At 36.8% G+C, this 27327-nt stretch overlaps 1 protein-coding gene across 3 annotated transcripts in view; it reads right to left on the bottom strand.

Annotated features, from left to right (window-relative positions):
* CDKAL1 (CDK5 regulatory subunit associated protein 1 like 1) overlaps positions 1-27327 on the bottom strand; it is a 704387-nt gene that overhangs the window by 160228 nt on the left and 516832 nt on the right. For all 3 annotated transcript variants that reach the window (XM_003823187.6, XM_034961532.3, XM_034961530.3), the window contains exon 12: positions 6425-6605. In XM_003823187.6, the coding sequence (XP_003823235.1) occupies positions 6425-6605 (181 nt within the window). The remainder of the gene's footprint in view (positions 1-6424; positions 6606-27327) is intronic.

Below are 27327 nucleotides of genomic sequence, written 5' to 3'. Positions count from 1 at the left end.
ACTAGGTACATGGAGAAAAAGACAAACGACCAGAATCAAGAAAAAACAAAACTAAAAAGCAGAAATGAACCAATATCAGATCCAAATACTGGAGATTTTGGAATGGACTTTAAGATAACTAAGTAATATGTTTGTATTAGTCTGTTTTCACACTGCTATAAAGAAATGCCTGAGACTGGGTAAATTATAAAGAAAAGAGGTTTAATTGGCTCACAGTTCCACATGGCCGGGGAGGCCTCAGGAAATTTACAATCACGGTGGAAGGGGCAGCAGGCACCCTCTTCACAAGGTGGCAGGAGAGAGGAGAGTCAAGGGGGAAGAGCCCCTTATAAAACCATCAGATCTTGTGAGAACTCATTCACTATCATGAAAACAGCATGGGGGAATCTGCCCCCATGATCCAGTCACCTCCCACCAGGTCTCTCCCTTGACACGTGGGGATTACAATTCAAGATGAGATTTGGGTGAGGACACAAAGCCAAACCATATAAATGTTTAAAAACTATAAAGGAAAATATGAATAATTTAATTAGAACATGGAAATCTATGAAAATTCAAACTATAATTCTAGAATTAAAAAACACATTAACTAAAATTAGAAATCCCATAGATGGGTTTGACAGCAGATTAAAAACAAATGAAGAAAGGATTAGTAAGCAAGATCAGTGCTTCACAAATTTTAATGTATACACAAATCACCTGGAGATGCAGACAGCGACTGAACAGGTCTAGGGTGGGGCCTGAGAGTCTGCATTTCCAGCAGCCTCACAGCTGCTGCCAACACTGCTGTTCAGGGACTACAATTTCTGTGGATGTTGGCCCAGGGACAGTTACGAATACCAAGGAAATAGGAAACAGCTAAAGAGGAAATATCCAGACAGAAACACAGAACAAAGTGCACAAAGTATAGCAAAGAATATATCAGATATTGGGGAACAAAAGAAAATATCTAGCACATGTAACTGAAATCACAGGGGAAGAGAGAATAGAGTAGAATATGTATCTGAAGAAAGAATGGCTAAGGTTTCCAAACCTTCTGAAAAAAATGAGGACACAGGGCAAAAAAACACCAAGAATCCTCAAGCAGGATAAATACAAAGAAAAGTACTCTCAGCAAGAAGCTAAGGTAGAGCAGGGATGATCTCAAAAAGATCTGTGGATATAGCATTTATCTAATGGAGTAAGTTCCAGTGAAATCCAGGGAAGACCCACAAAATTCCTGAGAAAACTGAGCCAAAAAAAAAAAAAAAAAAAAAAAGAGACAGAAACAAAAAGAAAAAAACCCAAACAAACCAAAACCAAATAAACTAACAAAAAATTCACACTGCCAGTGTAGACTAAAAGGGACAGAGACAGTACAAAATAAAAAGAGGCTATAGGATTCTTAACATTCTCATGGCAGGATCAGGCCGAGAAAATTATTCAGCTGTACACATGTGCTATCTTTCAGGAAAAGGGAAAGATAACTACACAGAGTGGAACCAAACGATCAGCAAGTACAGCAAATATCAAATTCACAGTCCCAGAGATTAGAAAGGGTGTGTAACCTGGGGGTGAGGAGAATGAGAAAATCTGGGGGACCTGGCTCATGCCTGTAATCCCAGCACTTTGGGGAGGCTGAGGCGGGCAGATCACGAGGTCAGGAGATCGAGACCATCCTGGTTAACACGGTGAAACCTCGACTCTACTAAAAATACAAAAAAATTAGCCGGGCGTGGTGGCGGGCGCCTGTAGTTCCAGCTATTTGGGAGGCTGAGGCAGAAGAATGGCGTGAACCCGAGAGGCAGAGCTTGCAGTGAGCTGAGATGGCGCCACTGCAGCACTCCAGCCTGGGTGACAGAGCAAGGCTCTGTCTTAAAAAAAAAAAAAAAAGAAAAAGAAAAAAAGAAAATCTGGGGGATTTTATTGGGCAATTCTATCAAATATTTTAAAAAGAAATACTTTACTTCTATACAAACTCTTCCAGAAAAATGTAGAGGAAGGAAGATTTCTCAACTAATTCTATGAGGCCAATGCTACTCTGATAACAAAATTAAGAAGACATTACAAGAAAACTACAGATCAATGTCTTCCATGAACAAAAATGCAAAACCTTCATGAAATATAACCAAGACAACAGAAATATTTTATCAATAGCAATATATCACAACCAAGTAAAGCTTATTCCAGGAATGCAAGGTTAATTTAATATTTGAAAACCATTCAATGTAGGTTATAATATTAACAGAGACTTAGAACAAAAAACAAATCATATTATTTCAATAGACAAAAAAGCATATGATAAAGTTCAACTCTATTCATGATTAAAACACACACACAGACACAGGGAAAAATAGGAATAGAAAGGAACTTTACTAATTCCAAAACTACAGCTAACTTTTACATTTAATGGTAAAATTCTGAAAACTCTCCCCTTGAGCTTGGGAAGAAGAGAAAGATGCCCAATTCTACTCAGTGTACTGAACATTCTTGCCAGTATAGTAAGATAAGAAAAGGAAATAAAAGTCATGAGAATTGGAATGGAAAAATTAAAACTATGACTATCAGATGACATAACTGTATACTAAGAAAATCTAAAAAAATACCCTACAGAAACACTATTAGAATTAATAAGTGAATTAGTTGGGCAAAATAAATATATTTTAATCAACTTTATTTCTAAGTAGCAACAAAAATGAAAATCATTTCAATAGTATCAATGGAAACACACATGTAGGAACATATTTAATAAAATGATATGTAAGACATATACAGAGAATTATAAAACATTATTGATAGAAATTAGAGAAGATCAAAATAAATGGAGACATATACTTCATTTAAGGACAGAAACTTGATATTATAACAACATCAGTTTCCCCCAAATGACCTATAAAATCAATATGATCTTAATCAAAATTCCAGCAGGATTTTTGGTGAAACTTGACAAATTTACAAAAACAAAGGAACAACAATAGTTAGGGCAATTTCAAGAAAAATACGACATTGAAATACTTACATTGCCAATATCAAGACTTACTATAAAGCTATGGTAGTTAACCTGTGTATGGGTGGAAAGACTGACAAACAGACCAAAGGAACAGAATAGATGCCCAGGACAGACCCACACATGTACATACATGTGATTTATAATAAAGGTGACCAGGCAGGCGAGTGAGGCAAGAATGATATTTTCAATAAACTGCATTGACTCAAATGGATAGCTTCCGAGGCAAAAAAAACCCAAAACAAACGTGAACTTCCCCTGAAACCCAAACACACCTCATACCTTAAATTAAAATAAATTCCAATTGGACTGCAGATTTAAAGGTAAAAGGCAAAATGATAAAATTTCTAGAAGAGTACATTGAGGGGTATCTTTATGATGGTGTGGAGAAGGTAAACATTTCTTAAGAGGACACAAAAAGCACTAACATAAAAAAAATTGATAAATTCTACATTAAAATGAAGAACGTCTGTTCCTCAAAAGGCACCATGAAGAGAAAAGGTGGGTTACAGAATGGAAGAAGATATTTAAATTACCATGACCTGCCAAGGAGCTGTAGCCAGAATACGTAAATAACTCCTATAAATTGGGGGTCAGGGCGGGTTGTAAATCAAACTGGTAAACCAACAGGTAGATGGGCAAAAGATTTGAACAGGTAATTCATGAAGAAAGACACCCAAATAGCTAATAAACATATAAAAGACACTCAAAATGGTTAATTAACAGGAAAATATAAAACTACAATTAAAATTAAGTTACATTCCCACCAGAATGGCTAACATTAAGAATGTAACAATACCAAGAGCTGGTAAGAATATGGAGCTTCTACCATTTTTATATATTGTTGCTGGGATTGCAAATTTATTCAACTATTTGGGGAAACTATTTGGCAGTTATCTAGTAAAGCAGATCAATTTCATTTCTTATGACTCAGCGATTCCACTCCTAGCCAGACCCCCCAGTGGAAAAGTTTACACACAAGTGGAACAAAAGAAAAAAACAAGAAGAACCCTGTCAGCTGTATTTGCTGCAATACTAATATTGGGATTTTGAAAATACCCAAGTCTTGCTCTGTCGCCCAGGCTGGAGTGCTGCAGTGGAACCATCTCAGCTCACTGCAAGCTCCACCTCCCAGGTTCACGCCATTCTTCTGCCTCAGCCTCCCGAATAGCTGAGACTACAGGCGCCCACCACCACGCCCGGCTAATAATCAATAGGATGAATAAACTGTGATATATATACGCATGCTGTAGAACACTGCCTGGCAATAACAATGGATGAACTACAGCTACTTTAAAAACAGATTAGTTCGCCAACATAATGTTATGCAAAAACAAACAAATCCCCAAAAACCCAAAATCCAAGCACTCAAACATGAATTCTTACATTTATATCCAGAATAATAATGGATAAAACTATCATGTGGTGTCAGAATAAGGCACGGTGGCTTCCTTTGAGGAGGGGGAGAGGACAGTAAATGGAGGACATGACAGGGACCTGTGTGGTACTTGGTGATGTTCAACTTCTTGATCTGACTGGTAGTTATAAGGAAGTATTCACTTTACAAAAGTGCACAGCCATATACTTTTCTGTAGGTACAGTACAAAAGCTTTTTTAGCAAAGAAGAAGTAAAGTTTAAAATAGATTGAACTATGAGAACAGAAAACAGATCAGTAGTTGTCAGGAACTGGGTGTGAATAGAGGGAGTAGATGATTACAAAAAAGGGTAAGAAGGATCAGCTGGGCGCAGTGGCTCACACCTGTAATACTGGCACTTTGGGAGACCAACATGGGAGGATCGCTTGAGTCCAGGAGTTCGAGACCAACCTGGGCCACATAGTAGGACTCTGTCTCTATGAAAACTAAAAAACAAAATGAGCTGGGCATGGTGGCACACACCTGTAGTCCCAGCTACTTGAGATGCTGAGGTGGAAGGACTGCTTGAGCCCAGGAGGTTGGGGCTACAGTGAGCCAAGATTGCAGCACTGCACTCCAGCCTGGGCAACAGAGCGATACCCTGTCTGAAAGCAAAACAAAACACAACAGAACAAAACAAAAGGGTAAAAAGGAATCTTGAGGGGGCTAATGGAATTGTTCTATATCTTGACTGTGATGTAGTAGGTTGCACTACTATATGCATTTGCTAGAAGTCATAGAACTGTACACCAAAAAGAGTGAATTTTGCTGGATGTAAGTTATCCCTCAATAATATATACTTGTGATATAGAAGAAAATGAATTAATTTGGCATCTTTTTATGTTTGTGGGAAGTTAACGATTTGTGGTGTTACAATCTGCTTTTTTTTTCATTGATTAGATTAGAAAGAAAATTAAATGGTCCACCTGCAAAATATTTTCTTACCCTTGTATAGACAGAAAGTTGTAAAATTAAGATGAGGAAAATTTGGGGAAAACAAATAATGCTCTTCATTTTGGTTTTATGATATTCACTTTTGATTTTGGAAAAAACAGACTTTAACTAATACACATCTATTTTTCAACCAAATATTGAAAGAATATATATGTTGTGTTTGATATTCACTTACGCTATAACAGAAAAACAGTAACAAGCTCTGGATTATTTCTTTGCATATTTATTCATAAAAACATTTGAGGCAAATTAATGACAGGGCATAATTTTTTAAAATTTAGGTTAGTGCAAAAGTAATTGCGGTAATTAAAGGCAAAAACCGCAATTACTTTTGCACCAAACTAATAGTTATTAGAAACAAAGTAGAAAATTTTCACTTAAATTTCTACTTGCTCTTCAGGCTTATTTTACATTTGCCCATATTCAGCCAATGAATCTAGAAAGTAGATATTTGTTTTGAGACCCTTAATTTCTGGGGCATTCTGGGAAACATTTTGCCTTTACTTGATTCCAAACTTATTCACATTCATTATGAGTCATCTTATTCTACTGTATCTGTGAACATGAAAGGATAAAATTAAATTGAGGCTCGTTGTGAAAAAACTGAAAGAAAAAAAAAAGGTAGAAAGATAGCATCAAATCTATCCAATAGAAAAGTAGCAAAACTAGGGGGATGCCAATCAATAACAAACTATGAAAAGGGCCTCTTAAAAAGTGGGGTAAAAATGAAGCCTCATTTACACACAAATATTTAAATATTGCCTTATTTTGAAACATCCAAAAGTTTATCTTCTACACACAGGTAAATACTAGATACTAATTAAAAATTTTTTTCCCCAAGTCATCTGAATTTTACTGTTCAAAAGAAGAAAAAGGTGATTATATTTTAGTTGCCTAAGGTCATTTAACTCATCCATGGCCCCCTGGCCCCTGACCCCAACTTGGAAATCTCTCCATATTTTGTAATTTAAGGGTTATAACATGAGCAAGTTGTGTGAAGGTAGGCAACACAGCTGCATTTCTACAGCTACTGGCAAAAAACAATACCTTACAAGAAAAAGATCTTACCACTTGTGCTGGAACTTGTTCCATTTTTGCAGCAGGAGTTCCTGGTCTTGGGTAAAATTGGTTAATAAAGAGGCTTGGGAATTTGTACTCTTCAACAAGTTTCACTGTTTCTTGAAAATCCTGATCTGTTTCTCCAGGAAAACCACAGATAATATCTGTAGCAATAGTTATTCCAGGAACTCTAGAAAATAACAAGACAAAAATGTAAAAACTTGACTATAAGCCATAATTATTCTATTTCCCTGACATTTTAAATACAATTTTATGGTAATTAAAATTTATTTTTATAAAAAGCACATGTGCAAATAGTTTTAAAGAGTCCTAAATACCAAAAGTTTAAAATGAAAAACAGTTGGCTGCCTGCCATTTCCAGGGAAACCCATCTTAAATTCTTTTAAATGGTTCTTTGTTCTTTCCTCTATATTTAAAAATAGATGCTAATTCTGCCATTTCTAGATTTACTAATTTTTAGGCAATAAGTTACTAACTTCTCTATTATGGTAAATGAGGCTTTAACTCTTGAACTACTCTATCCTTACCCTCCCAAAGAAATCAAGGAACAACTCCTAGTTAACACAGTACTTCCATTGGTACAATTGCAAAGATAACTTTCACTGTAGAGCCAATTGATATACTATTCAGTTTTGTTTTTCCACAATGTGTAATTTTTCCTAGAGTTAATAATTGCTTCTCTTTTTAAAAAAATTAGCTTAATGTTCTATATACCTATGCTGATGTTTTCCAGACTCCATTAGGGCTATCAAAAATCAATACTGTTTTCTAAACCTTTGACATATTGTATAATGTACCAGTCCCCTGTTCTTTTTCTGGAAATGCCACTCCTTGCAGGTGTGTGTTGCTTTTATAGTGAACTGGTTATCATCCTTGAATGTTGCTTCTTGGTATCCTTTTTTCAATAATCTTTTTTTCCCGGATCCTATGTCTTCTTAATTCTTGATTAGCTCCTTCATTCTATAGGGGTGTGCTTTCTTTCAGAAGCTTCATCAGAAAGATACCAGGGAAATTTTGTTGTTGTCTCTATATGCATGGTCTTAGGCCATGCAACTGAGCGACATTTGGTTGTGTGTAGCACTCCAAGTCAAAAGTATTATCCATACAAATTTTGCATTGTTCCTCTTTTTTTAAGCTGAAAAAATTGCTAATGGGATGTCTGGATTAACTTGGATGCGCACTTCTTTAAATGTGCCCACACCATTCTCTTTTTAGAAGCTTTTAAGATATTTTTATGCTCAATGTGATAATATGCCTTGGACTGGGTCTTTAAATCTTTGTACAAGGTATAGTCTGGAGACTCATGGGCTTTAGGTTGAGGAAGTTTTCTGATATTATTTCTTTAATAATTTTTCTCTCAGGGACTCCTTTCTTTTGAATGTTGAAACCACTGGGTTGATCTCTTAGCTTTTTCTCTCTTTCATGTCTGCCCTTCTATTTTCTGGAAATTTTACTTCAGCTTACCTTCCAACTATTTTATTGCAAAAAAAATTAATTCAATATTACTATTTACATTTCTCAGAGCTCTTTCTCTAATTTTCCTTTTCACAGTATCCTGTTTAGGGACACAATATCTTTTCTTATTTATCTGAGGATGTCAATTAAAGGTTTTTGTAATTTTTCTTCTGTTCACTGAAATTTGTCTGTTGGTTACTCTCATTCATGGTTGAGACTTTCCACCACTAAAGAACAATTCTTGCTGTTCTTTTATATTTAAGAGCAAAGCACTAAAATCTTTTTATCATTCAGCGATAAGGTAGCAAGCTGCCTTTGTTTTTGATAGGCCCAAATGTTGGCATCTTGGAAGTCATTTCCTCGTGGCCATTTAGTGCCTCCATAAATATGGCACAGACATTGTTCTGTTTTAATAGTATAACAATAACAGAATTACATTAACTTATTTAAAAATCCAGTATTACTCTGAGTCCATAAACAATAGGGAAAATGGCTCCAAACGTCAAAGCATAGAATATCAACTTTCCTATCATTTAAACAGTTCTGGCCAGATGTAGTGGATCGTGCCTGTAATCCCAGCACTCTGGGAGGCCAAGGTGGGTGGATCACCTGAGGTCAGGAGTTCGAGACCAGCCTGGCCAACATGGTGAAACCCTGTCTCTACTAAAAATACAAAAATTAGCTGGGTGAGGTGGCAGGTGCCTGTAATCCCAGCTATTCGGGAGGCTGAGGCAGGAGAATCGCTTGAACCCGGGAGGTGGAGGTTGCAGTGAGCCGACATCGCGCCACTGCACTCCAGTCTGGGTGACAGAACAAGACTTCGTCTCAAACAAACAAACAAACAAAAAACAGTTCTACATGAAAGAATGAAAACAGTTTATCAAATTAAGATATATGAGATATTTGGGGGCATAAGAGGGAACAAGGGATATACCAATGAGGACAGTCAAATTATTATATTCCTAATATAGTTTCATAAAACAACAGCTTTCCATATTTTCTTCACACACTACTTAACACCCAGTGTGAAAGAAGCACGACAAATCTATTTTTCAAAATATTTTGTTCCTAATTTATTCTTGGTCTCACCTAGCTAGTTACTGGGCTGAACTTTAGTTAGTAAGATAAATTCCAAGGACTGGAACTTTTCTCCGTGATGATAAACAGAAAAAGAGACAATATTCATGCAGAAGAATAAAACAGTATATTTGAATACAAATTTAAACTTTTTATTGTGATATAAACATATTTTCTTCTTTAAAGGTAACTATCAAAATTACATTTGAAAAATCACAAATATCATATGATTTTACATGTAGGCTATAAATAAAAAGACCATTTTTGTAGACTAAAGCATGTAGAATAGCTTTCCAGCTAGCTAGTTTTATACTTGCCTTTTCAATAATTATGATCAAAAGGTCTAAAGCTAAAAATAAAAGTTATGGATCACAGTGGATCATAATAGAGAATAGTCCATCTCTCCTAGAACATTTTTAAAAATAAATCTTAGAAACTGCATGGGAAATACTGTAAAAACAAAGGTTATTGTCCTCAGCTATGAATTAGAATAAGTTTGGCACTAGATTATGGGGTATTCCCACAGGAAAGTACCTTACTGATTTTCCCTCTATCCTTCTTGATACATTATGGTTGAACCCAGTGTTATGCAACACCTGCTTACTTTGGCCTTAAGGGTCATACTGACAAAAGAGAAACCTTTAAAGAAATCATAGTAAATGTTAGGGAAAGGGATTTTCAATGCATGGATATATTTGGCAAGGTAAACAAAAAGTTGCCTGATAGCAAGGGAGGAGGCAGGCCACTGTGAATAGCAACTTATACTAGTCAATATTGAAAAGTAAAAGCAGTTTAATGGTTTCAAAGTATATAAGAATATGAACTGATTGCTTATAAAATGTTTTTTAAGTAGAGACTGCACTTTAATGTGAGATGAGGTGGATCTATACATTAATTTTATATATGCAAATGATCCTACTTACATTCTTGAAAATAATCTGACTCTTTAGGTGAACCAACTGAAATCTCATTTACACTGTTGATTTGCCTAGTAAATAATTCTCTTTAGTATGGGAAAATCAAAGAAGTTTGAAGTGGAACAAATTCTAAATTACTAGAATATGATTTAAATGGCTAGGAGAAAATTATAAAGGGTGTAAAACAGAATATTAATCCAAATATTTAAGATGCTAATTCTGGGTAAAAGCTATTTTTGAGATGACATGAATTTTCAAAATACTAAAATTTTTAAAATAATCATTTCCACAAACTTATTTAAGCTGTGTGTAATGTATGTAAATACTAAGTAATATGTTATTCAATTTTAGGAACTTTATGTATGTTTTCATACTAGTATTAGAAAATAATTCTGAAAGGAAGATGAAAATGAAAATATTCATTTAGCTTAAACAACAGGAAAATTTTGGCCCATTATTTTTTCTCCCCTATATTTACTGGCAAAATGGGTTTATTAAATAGCTTGGGAATGGAGTAAGAAAGGTTCCAATTATGCATCTGACCTTGTCAGAAGCAGTGCTATGATTACTTGTAAAGATATATCAGGGACATGTAAGGAACAGGCAAACTATTTGTTGGCTCTAGCCTGGAATTTAAGAAAGCCATAAATATTTTAAAAGTTAATTATTTCACCTTGAATAAAAATACAAACATATACACACCCCACACTTTAAACATTCATCTCAAGATTTTTACTTGCCATTTGGTGTTTCACTGGCAAAAATACAGAAAATAATAATTCTATTTCATTCCTTAGATCAATAAATTGTGAGCTTCAAATTCTACATGTGAATAAAGTAGGACTCATACACATACTAATCATCTCAAAAGACAAAGAGAAAAATGATCAGCAAAGGACTAGACCCACCAAAATTATAGACATAAACAAAACACATGATTAAAATAAATAATTCTTATCCTGTGGAGGTTTATTCTAGGACAAATATTCAATACTTTTGGGGAAAAAATGAGGTAGGCAGGGGAGAAAAATATCTTGAACTGAATGAAAATGAAATCATAACACATCTAAATATATGATATGCAACTAAAGCAGTGCTTAGAGAAAAATTTATAGATTTTAATTTCTGTGTTAGATATAAAAATCCAACCTTCCACTTCAAGAAGCTAACAAAGAGAAAAAATCAAATGAAAAGACAAATAAAGAAAATAATAAAGGTAAAATAAGAAATCAATGAAATAGAAAATAGAGAAAAATCAATAAAAGTAAAAAGTACATCTTTGAAAAAAGTCAATACAATTAGTAATGTACTAGTTAGGCTGAGAAAAGAAAAGAAGATACAGATGACCAGCTTTAGGCATGAAGGATGGGACATCACTACAGATGCTACCAACAGTAAAAGGATACAAAGAATACTATGAACCTTATGCCAGTAAACTCCCAACTTAGATAAAATGGGCAAATTCTTTGAAAGATATAAATTATGAAAATGGACTCAAGAAGAAACCAAAAACCTGAATATTCTTTTGTCTATTACAAAAACTTGTAATTTAAAATCTTGCCACCCAAACAAAACAACACAAAACGAAACCACCCAAGACTATATGGTTTCATGGTGAATTCTACCAAACATTTAAAGAATGATAAAATCAATTCTATGGAAACTATTTCAAAGATAGATGAGAAAGAAACTCTTTTTAGAGTCCAGCATTACCCTGTTACAAAAACCAGAGGAAGGCAAATACTGTATGTTCTCACTTATAAATAAGTAGGAGCTAAGCTATGGGTACACAAAGGCAGACAGAATAGAATAATGAACAGTGAAGACTCAGAAGGGGGAGGGTGGGACAGGAGCGAGGGATAAAAAACCATACATCAGGTACAGTGTTCACTACTTGGGTGAAGGGTACACTAAAATCTCAGACTTCACCCTATATAGATCATCCATGTAACCAGAAACCACTTGTACCCTAAAAGGTACTTAAAATATTTTTAAAATCAGGGGAGGGGCCAAGATGGCCAATTAGAAGCAGCTGCCATCAGTGGCTCCCACCGTGAAGAATGAAAAGGGTGAGTGAATCCTGCACCTTCAGCTGAGGTATCCAGGTTCTCTAATTGGGACTGACTAGGTGGTTGGTGCAACCCACTGAGAGTGAGGAAAAGCAGGGCGAAGCAATGGCTCACTTGGGAGCTGCATGGGGCAAGGGGAGCTCTCACTCACAGCCAAGGGAGGCGGTGAGTGATTGTGCTAACCCATCCAGGAAACCATGCTTTTTCCATGAATCTGTGCAACCCATGGATCAGTAGATCCCCCTGTGAGCCCATGCCAACAGGGCCTTGGGTCCCAAGCACAGAGCTGTGCAGATCCTCAGCAGATGCTCAAGTTGCAGCCAGCAGCAGCAAGCTGGAGACTGCCTAAGATGACCGAGTTCCTAGAGGTGAGGGTGGCTGCCATCACTGAAACTGCAGCATCAGTCTTCTGTTTTCCCCTGCTGGTGCTAGGAAGACTGGGCAGTCTGGACCAGGAGGAACTCCCCACAATGCAGCACAGTGGCTGTGGCAGATCGTGGCCAGACTGCTTCTTTAGGTGGGACCCGGATCCATTCTCCTCCTCACTGAGTGGGGCCTCCCTGTGGGAATTTCACCAACTCCAGCCAGTGGTTTACAGAGAAAACTCTGATCTCCCTGGGACAGAGCCCCTGAGGGGAGGGGCAGCTGCAGTCTCCATGGTTCAGCAGACTTAGTCTTTCCTGCCTGCTGGCTATGAAGAGGCTGGGCACTCCAGATGATGGGGATTCCTCTCAGTGCTGCAAACCCGCTCCACCAAGGGGCAGCCAGAGTGCTTCATTAAGCAGGTCCCTGATCCTGTGCTTCCTGACTAGGTGAGACCCCCACAACAGGAGTCACCAGACACCTCATACAGGAGCATGCCCCCTGGCATTAGGTCGCTGTCACTCTGGAAAAGAGGTCCAAGATGAAGGAGCAGGCAGCCATCTTTGCTGTTCTGCAGCCCCCACTGGTGACATCTCCAGGTGAGGGTATTTGTCACCACCAGGCCTGCCTTGCAACAGCTCCTGAAGGAAGCACTAAATATGGAAAAGGAAAACCACTACCAGCCCCTAGAAAAACACACTGAAGTACAAAAACCAATGACACTATGAAGCAACCACATAAACAAGTCTGCAAAATAACTAGCTAGAGTCATGATGACAGGATCAGATTCAAACATAACAATATTAGCCTTAAATGTAAATGGGCTAAATGCCCCAATTAAAGGACACAGAATGGCAAGCTGGGTAAAGAGTTAAGACCCATCAGTGTGCTGTATTCAAGAGACCCATCTCATGTGCAAAGACACACATAGGCTCAAAATAAAGGGATGGAGGAACATTTACGAAGCAAATGGAAAGCAGCAAAAAGCAAGGACTGCAATCCTAGTTTATGACAAAACAGACTTTAAACCAACAAAGATAAAAAAAGACAAAGAAGGGTATTACATAATGGTAAAGGGATCAATTCAACAAGAAAAGCTGACTGTCCTAAATATATATGCACCCAATAGGGGAGTACTCAGATTCATAAAACAAGTTCTTAGAGACCTACAAAGAGACTTAGACTCCCACCCAATAATAGCGGGACACTTTAAAACCCCACTTTCAATATTAGACAGATCATTGAGACAGAAAATTAAGAAAGATATTCAGGATTTAAACTCAGCTCTGGATCAGGTGGACCTGATGGATATCTACAGAACTCTCCAAACAAAAACACGAAAATATACATTCTTCTTGGTGCCACATGGCACTTACTCTAAAATTTACCACATAATTGGAAGTAAAACATTCCTTAGCAAATGCAAAAGAACTGAAATCATAACAAACAGTCTCTTAGACCACAGCACAATCAAATTAGAACCCAGGATTAAGAAACTCACTTAAAGCCACACAACTACATGGAAACTGAACAACCTGCTCCTGAATGACTCCTGGGCAAATAATGAAATTAAGGTAGAAATTAAAAAGTTCTTTGAAACTAATGAGAATAAAGAGACAGCATGCCAGAATCTATGAGCTAACACAGTGTTAAGAGGAAAATTTATAGCACTAAATGCCCAGATCAAAGAGCTAGAAAGATCTCAAATCAACATCCTAACATCACAACTAAAAAAACTAGAGAACCAAGAGCAAACAAACCCCAAAGCTAGCAGAAGACAAGAAATAACCAAGCTCAGAGCGGAACTGAAGGAGAAAGAGACACAAAAAACACTTAAAAAAATCAACAAGTCCAGGAGCTGTTTTTTTTTTTTGAAAAAATAAAATAGATTACTAGCTGGACTAATAAAGAAGAAAAGAGAGGAGAATCAAATAGACACAATAAAAAATGATAAAGCAGATATCACCACTGACCACAAAAAAATACAACCAACCATCAGAGAATACTATAAACACCTCTATGCAAATGAACTAGAAAATCTAGAAGAAATGGATAAATTCCTGGACACATACACGTTCCCGAGAGTGAACAAGGAAGAACTTGAATCCCTGAATAGACCAATAATGAGTTCTGAAATTGAGGCAGTAGTAAACAGCCTATCCACCAAAAAAAGCCCAGGACCAGATGGATTTACAGCTGAATTATACCAGAGGTATAAAGAGGAACTGGTACATTTCTTCTGAAACTATTCCAAACAATTGGAAAGGAGGGACTCCTCCCTAACTCATTTTATGAGGCCAGCATCATCCTGATACCAAAATCTGGCAAAGATACAATAAAAAAAGAAAATTTCAGGCCACTATCCCTGATGAACATCAATGCAAAAATCCTCAATAAAATACTGGCAAACCAAATCCAGCAGCACATCAAAAAACTTACCCACCATGATCGAGTCAGTTTTATCCCTGGACGCAAGGCTGGTTCAACATATTCAAATCAATAAATGTGATTCATCACATAAACAGAAATAAAGACAGAAACCACACGATTTTCTCAATAGATGCAGAAAAGGCCTTTGATAAAATTCAACATCCTTCACGTTAAAAGCTCTCAATTAACTAGGTATTGATGGAACAGACCTGAAAATAATAAGAGCCATTTATGACAAACCCACAGCCAATATCAGACTGAATGGGAAAAACTGGAAGCATTCCCCTTGAAAACGGGCACAAGACAAAGATGCCCTCTCTCACTACTCCTATTCAACATAGTATTGGAAGTTCTGGCCAGGAAAATCAGGCAAGAGAAGAAAATAAAGTGTATTTAAGTAGGAAGAGAGGAAGTCAAACTGTCTCTGTTTGCAGACGACATGATCACATATCTAGAAAACCCCATCGTCTCAGCACAAAAACCTCTTAACTCAATAAACAATTTCAGCAAAGTCTCAGGATACAAAATCAAGGTGCAAAAATCACAAGCATTCCTATATACCAACAATAGACAAGCAGAGAGCCAAATCATGAATGAACACCCATTCACAATTGCCGCAAAGAGAACAAAATACCTAGGAATACAGCTATCAAGGAAAGTGAAGGACCTCTTCAAGGAGAACTACAAACCACCGTTCAAAGAAATAAGAGTGGACACAAACAAATGGAAAAACATTCCATTCGGCCAACAAACATGAAAAAAAGCTCAACATCATGGATCATTAGAGAAATGCAAATCAAAACCACAATGACATACCATCTCACACCAGTCAGAATGGCAATTAGTAAAAAGTCAAGAAACAACTGATGTTGGTGAGGCTGTGGAGAAATACGAATGCTTTTACACTGTTGGTGGGGATGTAAATTAGTTCAAGCATTGTGGAAGACAGTGTGGCAATTCCTCAAAGACCTAGAACCAGAAATACCATTTGACCCAGCAATCCCATTTCTTGGTATATACCCAAAAGAATATAAATGATCCTATTATAAAGATACATGCAAACGTATGTTCATTGCAGCACTATTCACCATAGCAAAGACATGGAATCAACCCAAATGCCCAGCAATGACAGACTGGATAAAGAAAATGTGCTACATATACACCATGGACTACTATACAGCCATAAAAAGGAAAGAGATCATGTCCTTTGCAGGGACATGGATGTTGACAGAAGCCATTATCCTCAGCAAACTAATGCAGGAACAGAAAACTAAACACCACATGTTCTCACTTATAAGTGCGAGCTGAACAATGTGAACACATAGACACAGGGAGGGGAACACACACTGGAGCCTGTTGAGGTGGGGAAGAGTACCAGGGAAAATAGCTAATGCATGCTGAGTTTAATACCTAGGTGATGGGTTGATAGGTGCAGTAAATCATCACAGCACACGTTTACCTACATAATAAACCTGCACATCCTGCACATGTACCTCAGAACTTAAAAAAAAGTAAAAAAAGAAAAAACAAACAAAAAAAGTTTTTTTAAAGAAAATCAGAGGAAGAGATTAGAATTAAACTATAGACCAATATCTCTCATAAACAAGGAGACAAAAATTCTTAACAAAATATTGGCAAACTGAACCTGGCAAAATTAAAAAAAAATGATTATATATCATGACCACTTTTTAAATCCAAGAAATGCGAGGTTGATTTGACATTTGAGTATCAATTAATGTAATGTACCATATAAAAAGAATAAAGGACAAAATAAAAACCACATAGTGATCTTAACAGATTCAGAAAACTTTTGACAAATCAAACACCCATTTGTGATGTTTTAAAATGCTTTTCCATTAGGATTGATAATAAAGCAAAGATTTCTGTTCTCACTTCTTCAATTCAACATATTACTGGAGGTTCTAGTCAGTTCAAAAAAACAAGGAATGGAAATTAAAGGCATATATGTTTAAAAGAAAGAATTTTTTTTTTTTTTTTGGGCAGGTGACATGACCTTGTATGTAGAAAATCTAAAGAATCTAATGAGCCTACTAGAATAAGTGAGTTTAGCAAAACTGTAGGATACAAGATCAATATATGAAAATCAATTACATTTTTTATACTAGTAATGAACAACCTGAAAATGAAATCAAGAATCCAATTCCATTCACGATAGCATAAAAACTACTTGGGAATACGTTTGAGAAAGAAAGGTAGAAGTTGTATGCCATAAACTGAGAGAATTTAAAGAAACCATCTTAAAACTTGATGAGAGAAATTAAAGAAGATCTAAATAAATGGAAAAATATATAATTTTCATGGATTAGAAAATTTAGCATTGTTAAGATGGCAAGCCTCTCCAAATTGATTTTATAGAGTCAATGCAACTCCTATCAAAATAACAGCAAGTATTTCTGCTGAAAATGACAAGCTGTGCTTAAAATGTATACAGAAATACAAATGACTTGAAATAACCAGAACAATTTTGAAGAAAAAAAAGCTGGTGGAATAAATGAACCTGTTTTAAAGACTAACTATAAAGCTCCAATAATCAACGCAGTATGGTTATCAGTGTAGGGATACATCAATGGAAAAATATAGAGTCCAAATATATACCAATTCATCATATATGGGTAATTAGTTTTCAACAAAATTACCAAGGCAATTCAATGAGGGCAGGAAACAAAGCGTTTTCAATAAATGGTACTGTAACAATCAGACACCATATGCAAAAAACCCCACAAATTATTAAACCCTCCACCTTACATTATACACAAAAATATTTCAATGTGCATCATAGTCTGAATGTCAGATACAGAATTATTAAACATCTAGAAGAAAATATGGGAGGAAATCTTTGTGACCTTAGGTTAGGCAAAGATTTCTTAGCGATAGTGCCAACACTGAAAGCACAATCCGTAAAAGTAAAATTTGATAAACTAAGAAATTAAACTTACTCAAAAGATACCGTTAAAAAATGAAAAGAGAAGTCATAGAGTAGAATAAAATATTTGCAAATCATATATCCAATAAAAAGACTTGTATCCAAACTATATTGAGAACTATGACTCACTAACAGGAAGACAACACAATGATACAATGGGCAAAAGATTTAACAAACACTTCACTAAAGAAGATATAGGAATAGCTAATAAGTACATTAAAATTTGCTTAACATTGTCACTAGTCAGAAAAATGAAAGTTAAAACCATGTAAAATGCCACACATCCAGTAGAATGGCTGTACCAAAAAGACTGAAAAAAAATAACAGATATTAGTGAGCATATAGAGAAACTGACGCACTTATACATTGAAGGTGGGAATTTTAAATGGTGCAGTCATTTTGGAAAACAGTCTGACAGTTTCTTAAATAGTTAAACATACACTTACTGTGACCCAGCAATTCTACTCTAGGTATCTACCCAAGGGAAATGAAAATGTAAGCTCACACGAAGACCTGTACTTGGATTTTCACAGTAGCAATCTTCATAACTGCCCCAAACAGGTAACAGTCCAAATGTCTATCAATTGTTGAATGAATAACAAAATGTGGCATATCCATATGTGGAAATTACTTACAAATAAAAAAGAGCCAACTACTGATATATGCACCAACATGAACCAATCTGAAAAACATTCTTAAGGAAATGAAAGACACGAAGGATTGCTTATTGTGATTCCATTTATAAGAAATATCTAGAAGACGACTTAGAATAGACAGAAAGCAAATCAGTCTTGTCTGGAACTGTGAGTAGAAGCAGGGATTGGCTCCAATTGGACATTAGAAAAATTTTTGACAGAATGAAAGCATTCTAAAACTGAATTGTGATGATAGTTGCACAACTGCATTAATTTGCTAAAAATCTTCAAAACACTTACATTGAATGAATATTCTGTGTTCTCTAAATTATCCTACAGACTTAACAATGAAAAAAAAAACACCTTTCTGAAGACAGATAGCATGAATCTTCCATAACATACTCTTCTAAGAAGTCTTATTGAGCACTTACTGTGTGAGACTCAATTATATTCTCTTATTTATTTTCTGTAGAGACGGAGTCTTGCTTTGTTGCCCAGGCTGGTCTCAAACTTGAAGCCTCAAGTGATACTCCTGCCTCAGCCTCCAAAAGTCCTGGGATTACAGGTGTGAGCCAACTGCACCCGGCCAAGAAGTCTTAACAGTTCAACTTTGACAGGTGTAGTCAAAGAATTAAATGTGGACAAAGGACCAGGTGTGGTAGCTCATGCCTGTAGTCTCAGCACTTTCGGAGGCCAAGGAAAGAGGATCACTTGAAGCCAGGAGTTCATGGCCAGCCTGAGCAACAAAGCAAGACCCTGTCTTTACAAAAAAAAAAAAAAAACAACAACAAATTAAAAAAATTTAAATTAGCCAGGTGTGGTGGTGTGTGTCTATAGTCTCAGCTATTCGGGAAACTGAGGTGGGAGAACCACTTGAGCCCAGAAGTTTGAGGCTGCAGTGAGCTGTGATCGTGTCACTGCACTTCAGCCTGGGTGACAGGGCTAGACTCCACCTCTAATAAGAAAAAATAGACAAATCGGGACAAACAGCAAAATAAAAGGCCAGGAATAAAGGAATTACGTTCAGAGCATGAAATCATGAAGGACTTGAAGAAGGAAAGCATGGATCTATTTCCCAAGTAAAACATCATATAACAATAGGGAATCATTCTATTTATATTGAAAGAGAAAATTTAGGAAGAAACAACTCAACATCTTCAAATAAATTTCAGATTTTTTTCAGCATCTCTAAATTTACTCTCATAGTTATATTAAAAATTTCTTAAATTAACTGCTCTAAAAACAGAAAAAAACACTAAAACATTTAGATGAGGGCTGAAAAGCCATAATGAGTGACTAAGACAAAGAAAGTCTAGTGTGACCTGGGCATTCATTCTTATTCTTTTAATATGACTGTCTGGGAGAAACAACTTCCTTGCATAACTAAGATGTTCTACCACTAACTAGCTGCATGATCTTGGGCAAACTATTCAGCCTTAGATGCTTCCATTTCTTCTTTCATAAAATGGATATAGTAAAAGTATTCATAGATAAGATTAATGAGGTAATAGATGTACTAATTGCTCAGGATGGTGCTTCCCATATAGTGCTTAATATGTATTGGCTTTATTATTGTAACCTTGTCAGAGAGATGATAACAACTGTCATTTATTATGTAATACTAATATTACATAATAATACTAATAAAAGTGCCAGGCAATATGTTAACAACTTCATCTTGTTTAATATAACTTTCTCATAAGATAGATTCTAATCCAGTTTTCATGAGAAAGGGGGAAAATGCCATTAGGGAAAGAGGTACAGTAAATTGCCCATGATCACAGAATCAATAAATAGTAAAGGAAGCATCTGATCTGAAGCTTCTGATCACTACCCAGGATAGTCCTTATCTCTTACCTATGTCACTGATGTGCTCACAGCACTGATGTACCATAAGCACTGGCTGATCATAAGTTCACGGAAAACACAACTTATTATTACTATTTTTTTGAGACATGGTCTCACTCTGTCACCTAGGTTGGAGTGCAGTAGTGTGATCTTGGCTTAGTGCAGCCTCTATCTCTTGGGTGCAAATGATCCTCCTGCCTCAGCCTCCCAAGTAGCTGGGGCTACAAAGTAGCCGAGATTACAGGTGTGCACCACCACATCTGGCTAATTTTGTTTATTTTTTGTTGCAATGAGATCTCACGACATTGCTCAAGCTTGTCCTGAATTCCTGAGCTCAGGTGATCCAGCCAGTGTTCACATTCTGCTACTTTAATGAGACCACATTTACACAGGTCACCTTCTGTGAGAATAAAGCAATAAACTAGAAATTAATAAGAAAAAGGCACAGAAAAACCTTGATCCTATTTGTCTGGAAACTGAATATAATAAAAATACATGTATTCCTATAAATGAATAAACGTGATCTTTTTCACAGTAGACTTATAACATTTCTGGCCTTTACAGAGAAGTTTAAACCTTCTTGTTTGAAGAAATTGTTTTCAAATATTGATAGTGACAGGCAGATAGGGGCAGGTCCCCAGTGAAACCCCACCTCCAAGCTGGAAGACAGTTTAAAGCCTGAAAGCCAAGCTACAAGTTAAATCCTTGGACTGGACTGAGAATGTGTCTTCCTGTTTGGCACGTTTTCCTCTGATTGATCCCCACCCTTCATCTATTCTACATATACCTACCCTTTCCTAATTGGTTTTCTACACTGTCATGCCCACCTTTGAGTGGTGTCTTCGCTTTAACCTTTTTTGCATAGTCACAAACCAATCAGCAAGCACTCCCCATTCTGAGTCCATAAAAGGCCCGAGACCCAGCCACAAGAAAGGAACTTTCTGCCTTTGGGTAGGGGACCATCCCCATGTCCTCTCTTGACTGAGAGCTGTTTCACTGCTCAATAAACTTCTCTCCGCCTTCCTCACTCTTCAATGTCCAGTGTATCCTCCTTCTTGGGCGCAGTACAAGAGCTCGGGAACTGCCAAACACAGGTACAAGCTATAACACAGGCAGGCTGGGGCACACTAGTGTGGCTGAGTGGGGCCCAGGCAGGGCGTTGCCAGCCAGAGGTCCCCGGTTTGCAAGGCAACCAAGAAAAAAAATTCCTACAATCAATATTAGGCAAAATCTATATGCTAAAATACAACTAACATATTAATTATACATAATATTTATAATCAAAGATAGCCTTTCAAGGTATCTCCCTAAAAAAATTTATTAGCAGTTAGTTTTTTAATGATTCCTTCTCTTTGAAAGTAATAAAACTTTTAATAAGCAAAACTAAAAACCTAGATGGGTTATTCAGTTTAAATTTGGTACAATTTTACCTTTTTAAAGTAAACTAGGTAAATGTATGACATAAGTAAAGGAAGAAATATATGAATAAATGGCAAATGGTTTGCTCAAGCTCTGCAAATTTCTGAATATTCTGAGAATTTAAAATGCAACAAACTCCAACTATTAAATACTTGTGGTAAAAACTGATCAAGTGTATGGAAAAATTGTTTCTGACACTTAGAAAAGTGGCTGTCAAATAGGCTAAAAAAAAAAAAAAAAGGATGAGAGACAACTGGATGAGATGACACCAAAGAATTTAGTGTCATCCATTACATTTCTAAGCCTGGTATAAATCCAGAATATATCATTTGGCTTCAAGCACAGATCAAATGAATCATCACTGCTAACTAAAAATCAAATAAATACCATGTTAAATAAGTTTTTTATCCTGTAACACTACGCTTGCATCCCATAGCAAATATTTTGGAATAAGCACAAAGCCTTACATAAGACCAAAGATATTGCCTTAAAAATTAAAAGTAAGCATACTGGATAATATTGTTATAGTATTTAAAAGAAACCATATCAAATTTCACAGAATTTTTACACATCTGTTATTAAAATCATTTTATGATATTGCTGGTTAAAGTGAAGGTATTTACTATCTATGGTACTGCTAACACAATTCTTATATGAGTTTTTCTGTTTCTATGGTAACATGAATTATAAGGTTCAATGAAGCTGAATTCAGTAATGTGTATTTTTCTGTTATTCAAGGTGAAAAGGAAATGAAACATTTCTAACATTCATAAACTACAGCAAATGTCTGAATCCATTTAGAGATAAGATGATAATTACTAAAGTAATTAGAATTCTTCCTGGATGGAATTATTTTGCACACAGTGGAAATTTAAGTTTGAGAATGAAAGTAGGGGCCAGAGTATATTCAGCATCAGTAATTAATTACAACCCAAACCCATCTGCCATTCTGATACCTTGGAACAGACTATACCTTTTTCTGTCTGCTTCTGACTACAATATAAAAGAAAGCTCATCCTCCACCCCCACCCCTAAGTCAGAAAGATAAAGTGGGTGAAATCATTTTATTCAAGAAAAAAATCCAATTACAGAAATAATCAACTTTTCTCTCTTGCTTTATTTTTTTCATATTTGAAAGGGCTTTCACATTAGCAGAACCAATTAAATGAATATCAGGACAGGGCAAAATCTACAAAGTTAGGCAAGTTTCTTAAATCTTTTAAAATTAAACCTTGAAAAAAAACCACTTAGAGACTGAAACCCAGATCATGGCATTCTTTAATGGGAAAACATAACTGGAAGGTAACTAAACATCAGGTCTCGGGAAGAATAATTTATAAAATTATACAGTCAAAATGCAGTTGCCTCTAATATCCAGTCCATTATTAAGAAATTAGGCAAATTATTACTTTTAATGGAAGTGTTGTTATCAAAAAATAGCACTCAGAAACATTACATTTCAAGTTTTATGTCATCCTAAAGTGCAATTGGTATAGCATCATCATAAATAATACTGAATAGGGATATATACAAATTGGAAATATATATATATACACACACATACACAGAGCAAGCAAGTGAGAAAGAAACTGGAAGCTATATTTATGGACTAGAAATTATAAAATCCTTTAAATCAAAACCCAGATTTATAATTACTTTATTTCTTATGAGTTGAGAACATTTTTCTTACTGTGTTTTATTGTTTTAAATTCAGTTTTCCCTGCATTCAGTTTACCCTGATCAGGTCAGAGGTTGGCAAACTACAACCCATGTGCCAAATCCAGCTGTTGTCTGATTTTGTAAATAAAGTTTTATTGGAACACAGCTACACTCATTCATTTCATACTGTTTATGGCTGCTTTCACTACAAAAGCAGAGTTGAATGTAGTTGTGACAGTTGCAACAGAAACTGCATGGTCCGCAAAGCCAAAGTTATTTATCATCTGCCGAGATTCTAAACAACCAGGTCCACGACTCTAATTTTTGATAAGAACTCCCAGGAACACTCCAGGGTGAGTTGAGGGCCAGTGGGTACATACAATGCTCTCCAAAATGTAGCCCTAATCAACCTTTCCATTATCACCCAGTTCCGATGGATATGATTCAAATCAGAATACTTTCTCTCTGAACAATCCCATTGTACAATCCCCTATCCAAACTACTCACTGAAATCAGAATACTTCCTCTCTGAGCAATCCTACTGTACAATCCCCTATCCATACTACTGATATTCCCTGGGCCACCTCTCTGATGAAATTTTTCTTGATTTTCTCTCAGCATCTTAATTCATTCACAGTCCCTCCTTTGTACCTCTATGATGTCCCTGTTATGATCTTCCTGACATTTTTTACATCTGTTTTTTTGCCTTATGCCTCCTAATAAACTATAAGCACCTGGTGGACAAGGATGGGGTCATATTCACATTCCTACACTCTGTAGTAATGAGGCAACAGCCACATAGACAGTTGAGGCTCAATAAAAGTGCCCACTGACTTAAAGGTGAAATGCTTGGGAGAACTTGGAAAAACAGACAGTAAGACGAATACATGAATTTAATAAAGCAATAGGCTTTATTCATCCAGAGATCAATGATTAATCCCTGTTTTGACTAATACCAATTTCAGTATTTTCCTTTACATCCTAGAGGTTAGCTCTGGTGGGAAAGGAATAAGTGGAGATTCACAAGGCTTTGTAAATGATGGCTTCTCTTTAGGAAAAGGGGATACTATCATTGTGAGCAGTACAAGTTGGTTCCAGCGCCTGGCTTCTCAGCAGCATCTGCCTAGCCTTTCTCCAAAGAGAAGCTGTCATCTACAAAGCCCTTTGAATTTCCACTTTCTCTTTCCCTGGCTCAGTAACACACACCTGTAGTCCTAGCTACTCATGAGGCTGAGACGGAAGGATCTAGGAGTTCAAGGCCAACCTGGGCAACATGGTGAGACTCCATCTCTTAAAAAAAAAACCAAAAAATCAGTTAACTAAGAATTGTTTCAAGCTCAATTTCTATTTTTAGAATTAATCAGAACATTTGGTCAATGCTTATTTTGAACAACTTGAATTTATTTGCAACTTTCAGTTAAAATTTTGGGGAAAGGGGTCCAAGATGGAGTCTTTAAGGTTGAAGCAAGGTTACGAGGAGGAGATGAAGTGGAGATTTCATTCTAATTCTAGGTTACAGTTGCTTGCGTCTATTTTTGAAGGGTGTAAGTCTCGTCATTCTAAACTCATTTGTTAACTGGATGATATGTTCTCGACAAGGTTCTCAACAGTCAGCATCTATGGGGGCTGCTGTGGCACGGAGGTGGCAGGTGGCCAAGAGCCCTTTCCCTGTGAAACTCACATGAAATGTGTCTGTTTGTTAGACGTTGTAGCTTTTATGTGAAGGCCCTGTCACTTTTTATGACACTGCCTCTTGGATCCACATTTGGCCAAAATCTCTGCCTCAAAAGGAGCAGCTCCGTTCTGTCTCACGCCACGCCTGGCTGGCCTGTCAGCTGCGGCTGCTTCGCAGCTCCCCACAGCCATGAGCACTGCCTGGGACAGGCTTCACTGACCTGCAAAGCACTCCTAGACTCTTCCTGACTGTGAGTGACCAAAGTCCTTTCTTGCCACAACAGCGGCTCCAAGGGAGCCCACTACCCACTGCCCCCTTCTTCTTACATACCCAGGCAGCAGTGCTGGAATGCTGGGTATGGCTTGAATGCTGGTGGTAGCTGACCCTATGCCAAGAAACACTTTAAAACTGAAGAACAAAGCCGCTATATTACAGAATATCAAGACACTGCAACCATCCCCAAAGTCACGGAGGGAAGGAAATAACATTAGTCACATGTGAATTAGCTAATTATCAGGTTAATAGTGTGACATCTTCTAACACCAGCCTCTCTGAACCAAGAATGTGGAAGGCACTCTTTTCATATATCAACTCATTTAATCCTCAGAGTAATCAGTGAGATATGCAATATTTTCCTCAGTTTACAGACATGGCAGTGGACACAGAGAAAGGTCATGTAAGCTGCCCAATGTCACACAACAATAAGCAGCAGAGTCAGGATCTGAATCCTTCCTGTCTGTGATCTGAAATAATAAGCTGCCTCCCACTGATGGAGGGCAGTGAATGTTAAATAGTGCCAGATGCATTTGTTCCAAAAGGCCCCCTTTCTCAGAAACAATGACTATCAGGTGTCATTGAATAGTGACTTGAGACGCCATCGGATGACCCGCACAACTGCTAAATAAAAATACCCACATAAAGTTATTTTCTCAGCACCCCTCCATTATTAGATTGCTATTCTCATATTAAAAAACAAGGGCACTGAGGATAAGGTCACTTGTCCATGGACACAGAGCTAGTTTACAGTAGAAAAGGCCTGGGATTAGGATCTCTGACTCCTAGTGCTTTACTTATGCATTTACTGTTTTAGCCAGGGGAAATAAACCTAGGAAAAATCCTCACCAGATAACACATCTGTGCTAGCAGCCAACAAGGAGATATTCATGCAAGTTCAGATTTCATCACGCACATTTTCAGTGGTGCCTCTAAATAAGGGAAAGGGAGACAGGTGCCCACGGGAGTAGAAATGTTAATAGGTACAACTAGGCCCTGACTCAGAGTCAGGGAGAAAACAAACACATCTTGTTAATTTTTAACACTTTACCTCATGCTCATGTCCCAAACCATGCAAGGTCTAGAAAGTAGCACTGATTACATCATTTTTGGCAAAAGAATCTGAGGATTATTTAGATAACTATAGCGGCGCTTGATACCAAGTCCTGAACAGTCACTGCCAGGAGTATTCCTGGCAAACCAAAGTATTCCTGCCTGCTATATCATTCCGATCTAGCTAATGACCATAAAAACCCAAAGAAGGTCACATGCTATAGTCCTTTTTCTGTGCTATTTCGCCAAGTGCTATGGTTTGAATGATGGTGTCCCATTCAAAATCTATGTTGAAACTGAATCCGCAATGCTATAGTATTAATAGAGGTGTGGTCTTTGGGAAGTGATGACATCATGAAGGCAGAGCCTTATAAAAGGGCAAGGCTGAAGGGAGCACTCTCTCTTGTCCCTCCCTCCCTTCCGCCATTTGAAGAAGCCGGGCAGTGCCATCTGTGAGGAATGAGCCTTCTCCTGACACTGAACCTGCTGGTGCCTTGATCGTAGACTTCCCAGCCTCTAGAACTGTGAGAAATAAATTTCTATAGTTTATAAATTACCCAGTCTCAGGTATTTGGTTACAGCAGCACAAATGGATTAAGACACGGAGACATCAAAACAACCTTCTGAGAAGGAAGGGGGATATGTCTAGCTTACAGAGGTTTAGAAAAGTGAAGTGTTTGCACAGAGAAACCAGGACTTGAAAACTATTGCCTTTCAAACCAGCTCAACTGAATATTTAGAAGAATCATTAATAATTTATTAACTATAAATACTAATGATTATACTATGTCAACATAAAGTTAGCATTTATAAAAATTAACAATAATGTCATTATTAATAACAATTTTGGCATCTGTGAAAGGGTTTTGGGCTATGAACTTAGAGAACCTAGTAAAGGAGAAAGTTTTGTCTGTGGCCACCAATGTAAGAAGCAAGTCTATAAATGTGTGTGATGCTATCAGCCAGCCAGGTATCAGAGTGGTAAAGTCTATTAGAATGAAGGCTTGAGTTAAAGACAATTTGATTCAATCCCATCAATGATAACTGAATACTTACAAGTAAGAGGCAAGAAAG

This window comes from Pan paniscus, chromosome 5 (assembly GCF_029289425.2).
Source record: "Pan paniscus chromosome 5, NHGRI_mPanPan1-v2.0_pri, whole genome shotgun sequence".
Classification (NCBI taxonomy): domain Eukaryota; kingdom Metazoa; phylum Chordata; class Mammalia; order Primates; family Hominidae; genus Pan; species Pan paniscus.
This window is presented reverse-complemented; position numbering and strand designations above follow the sequence as displayed.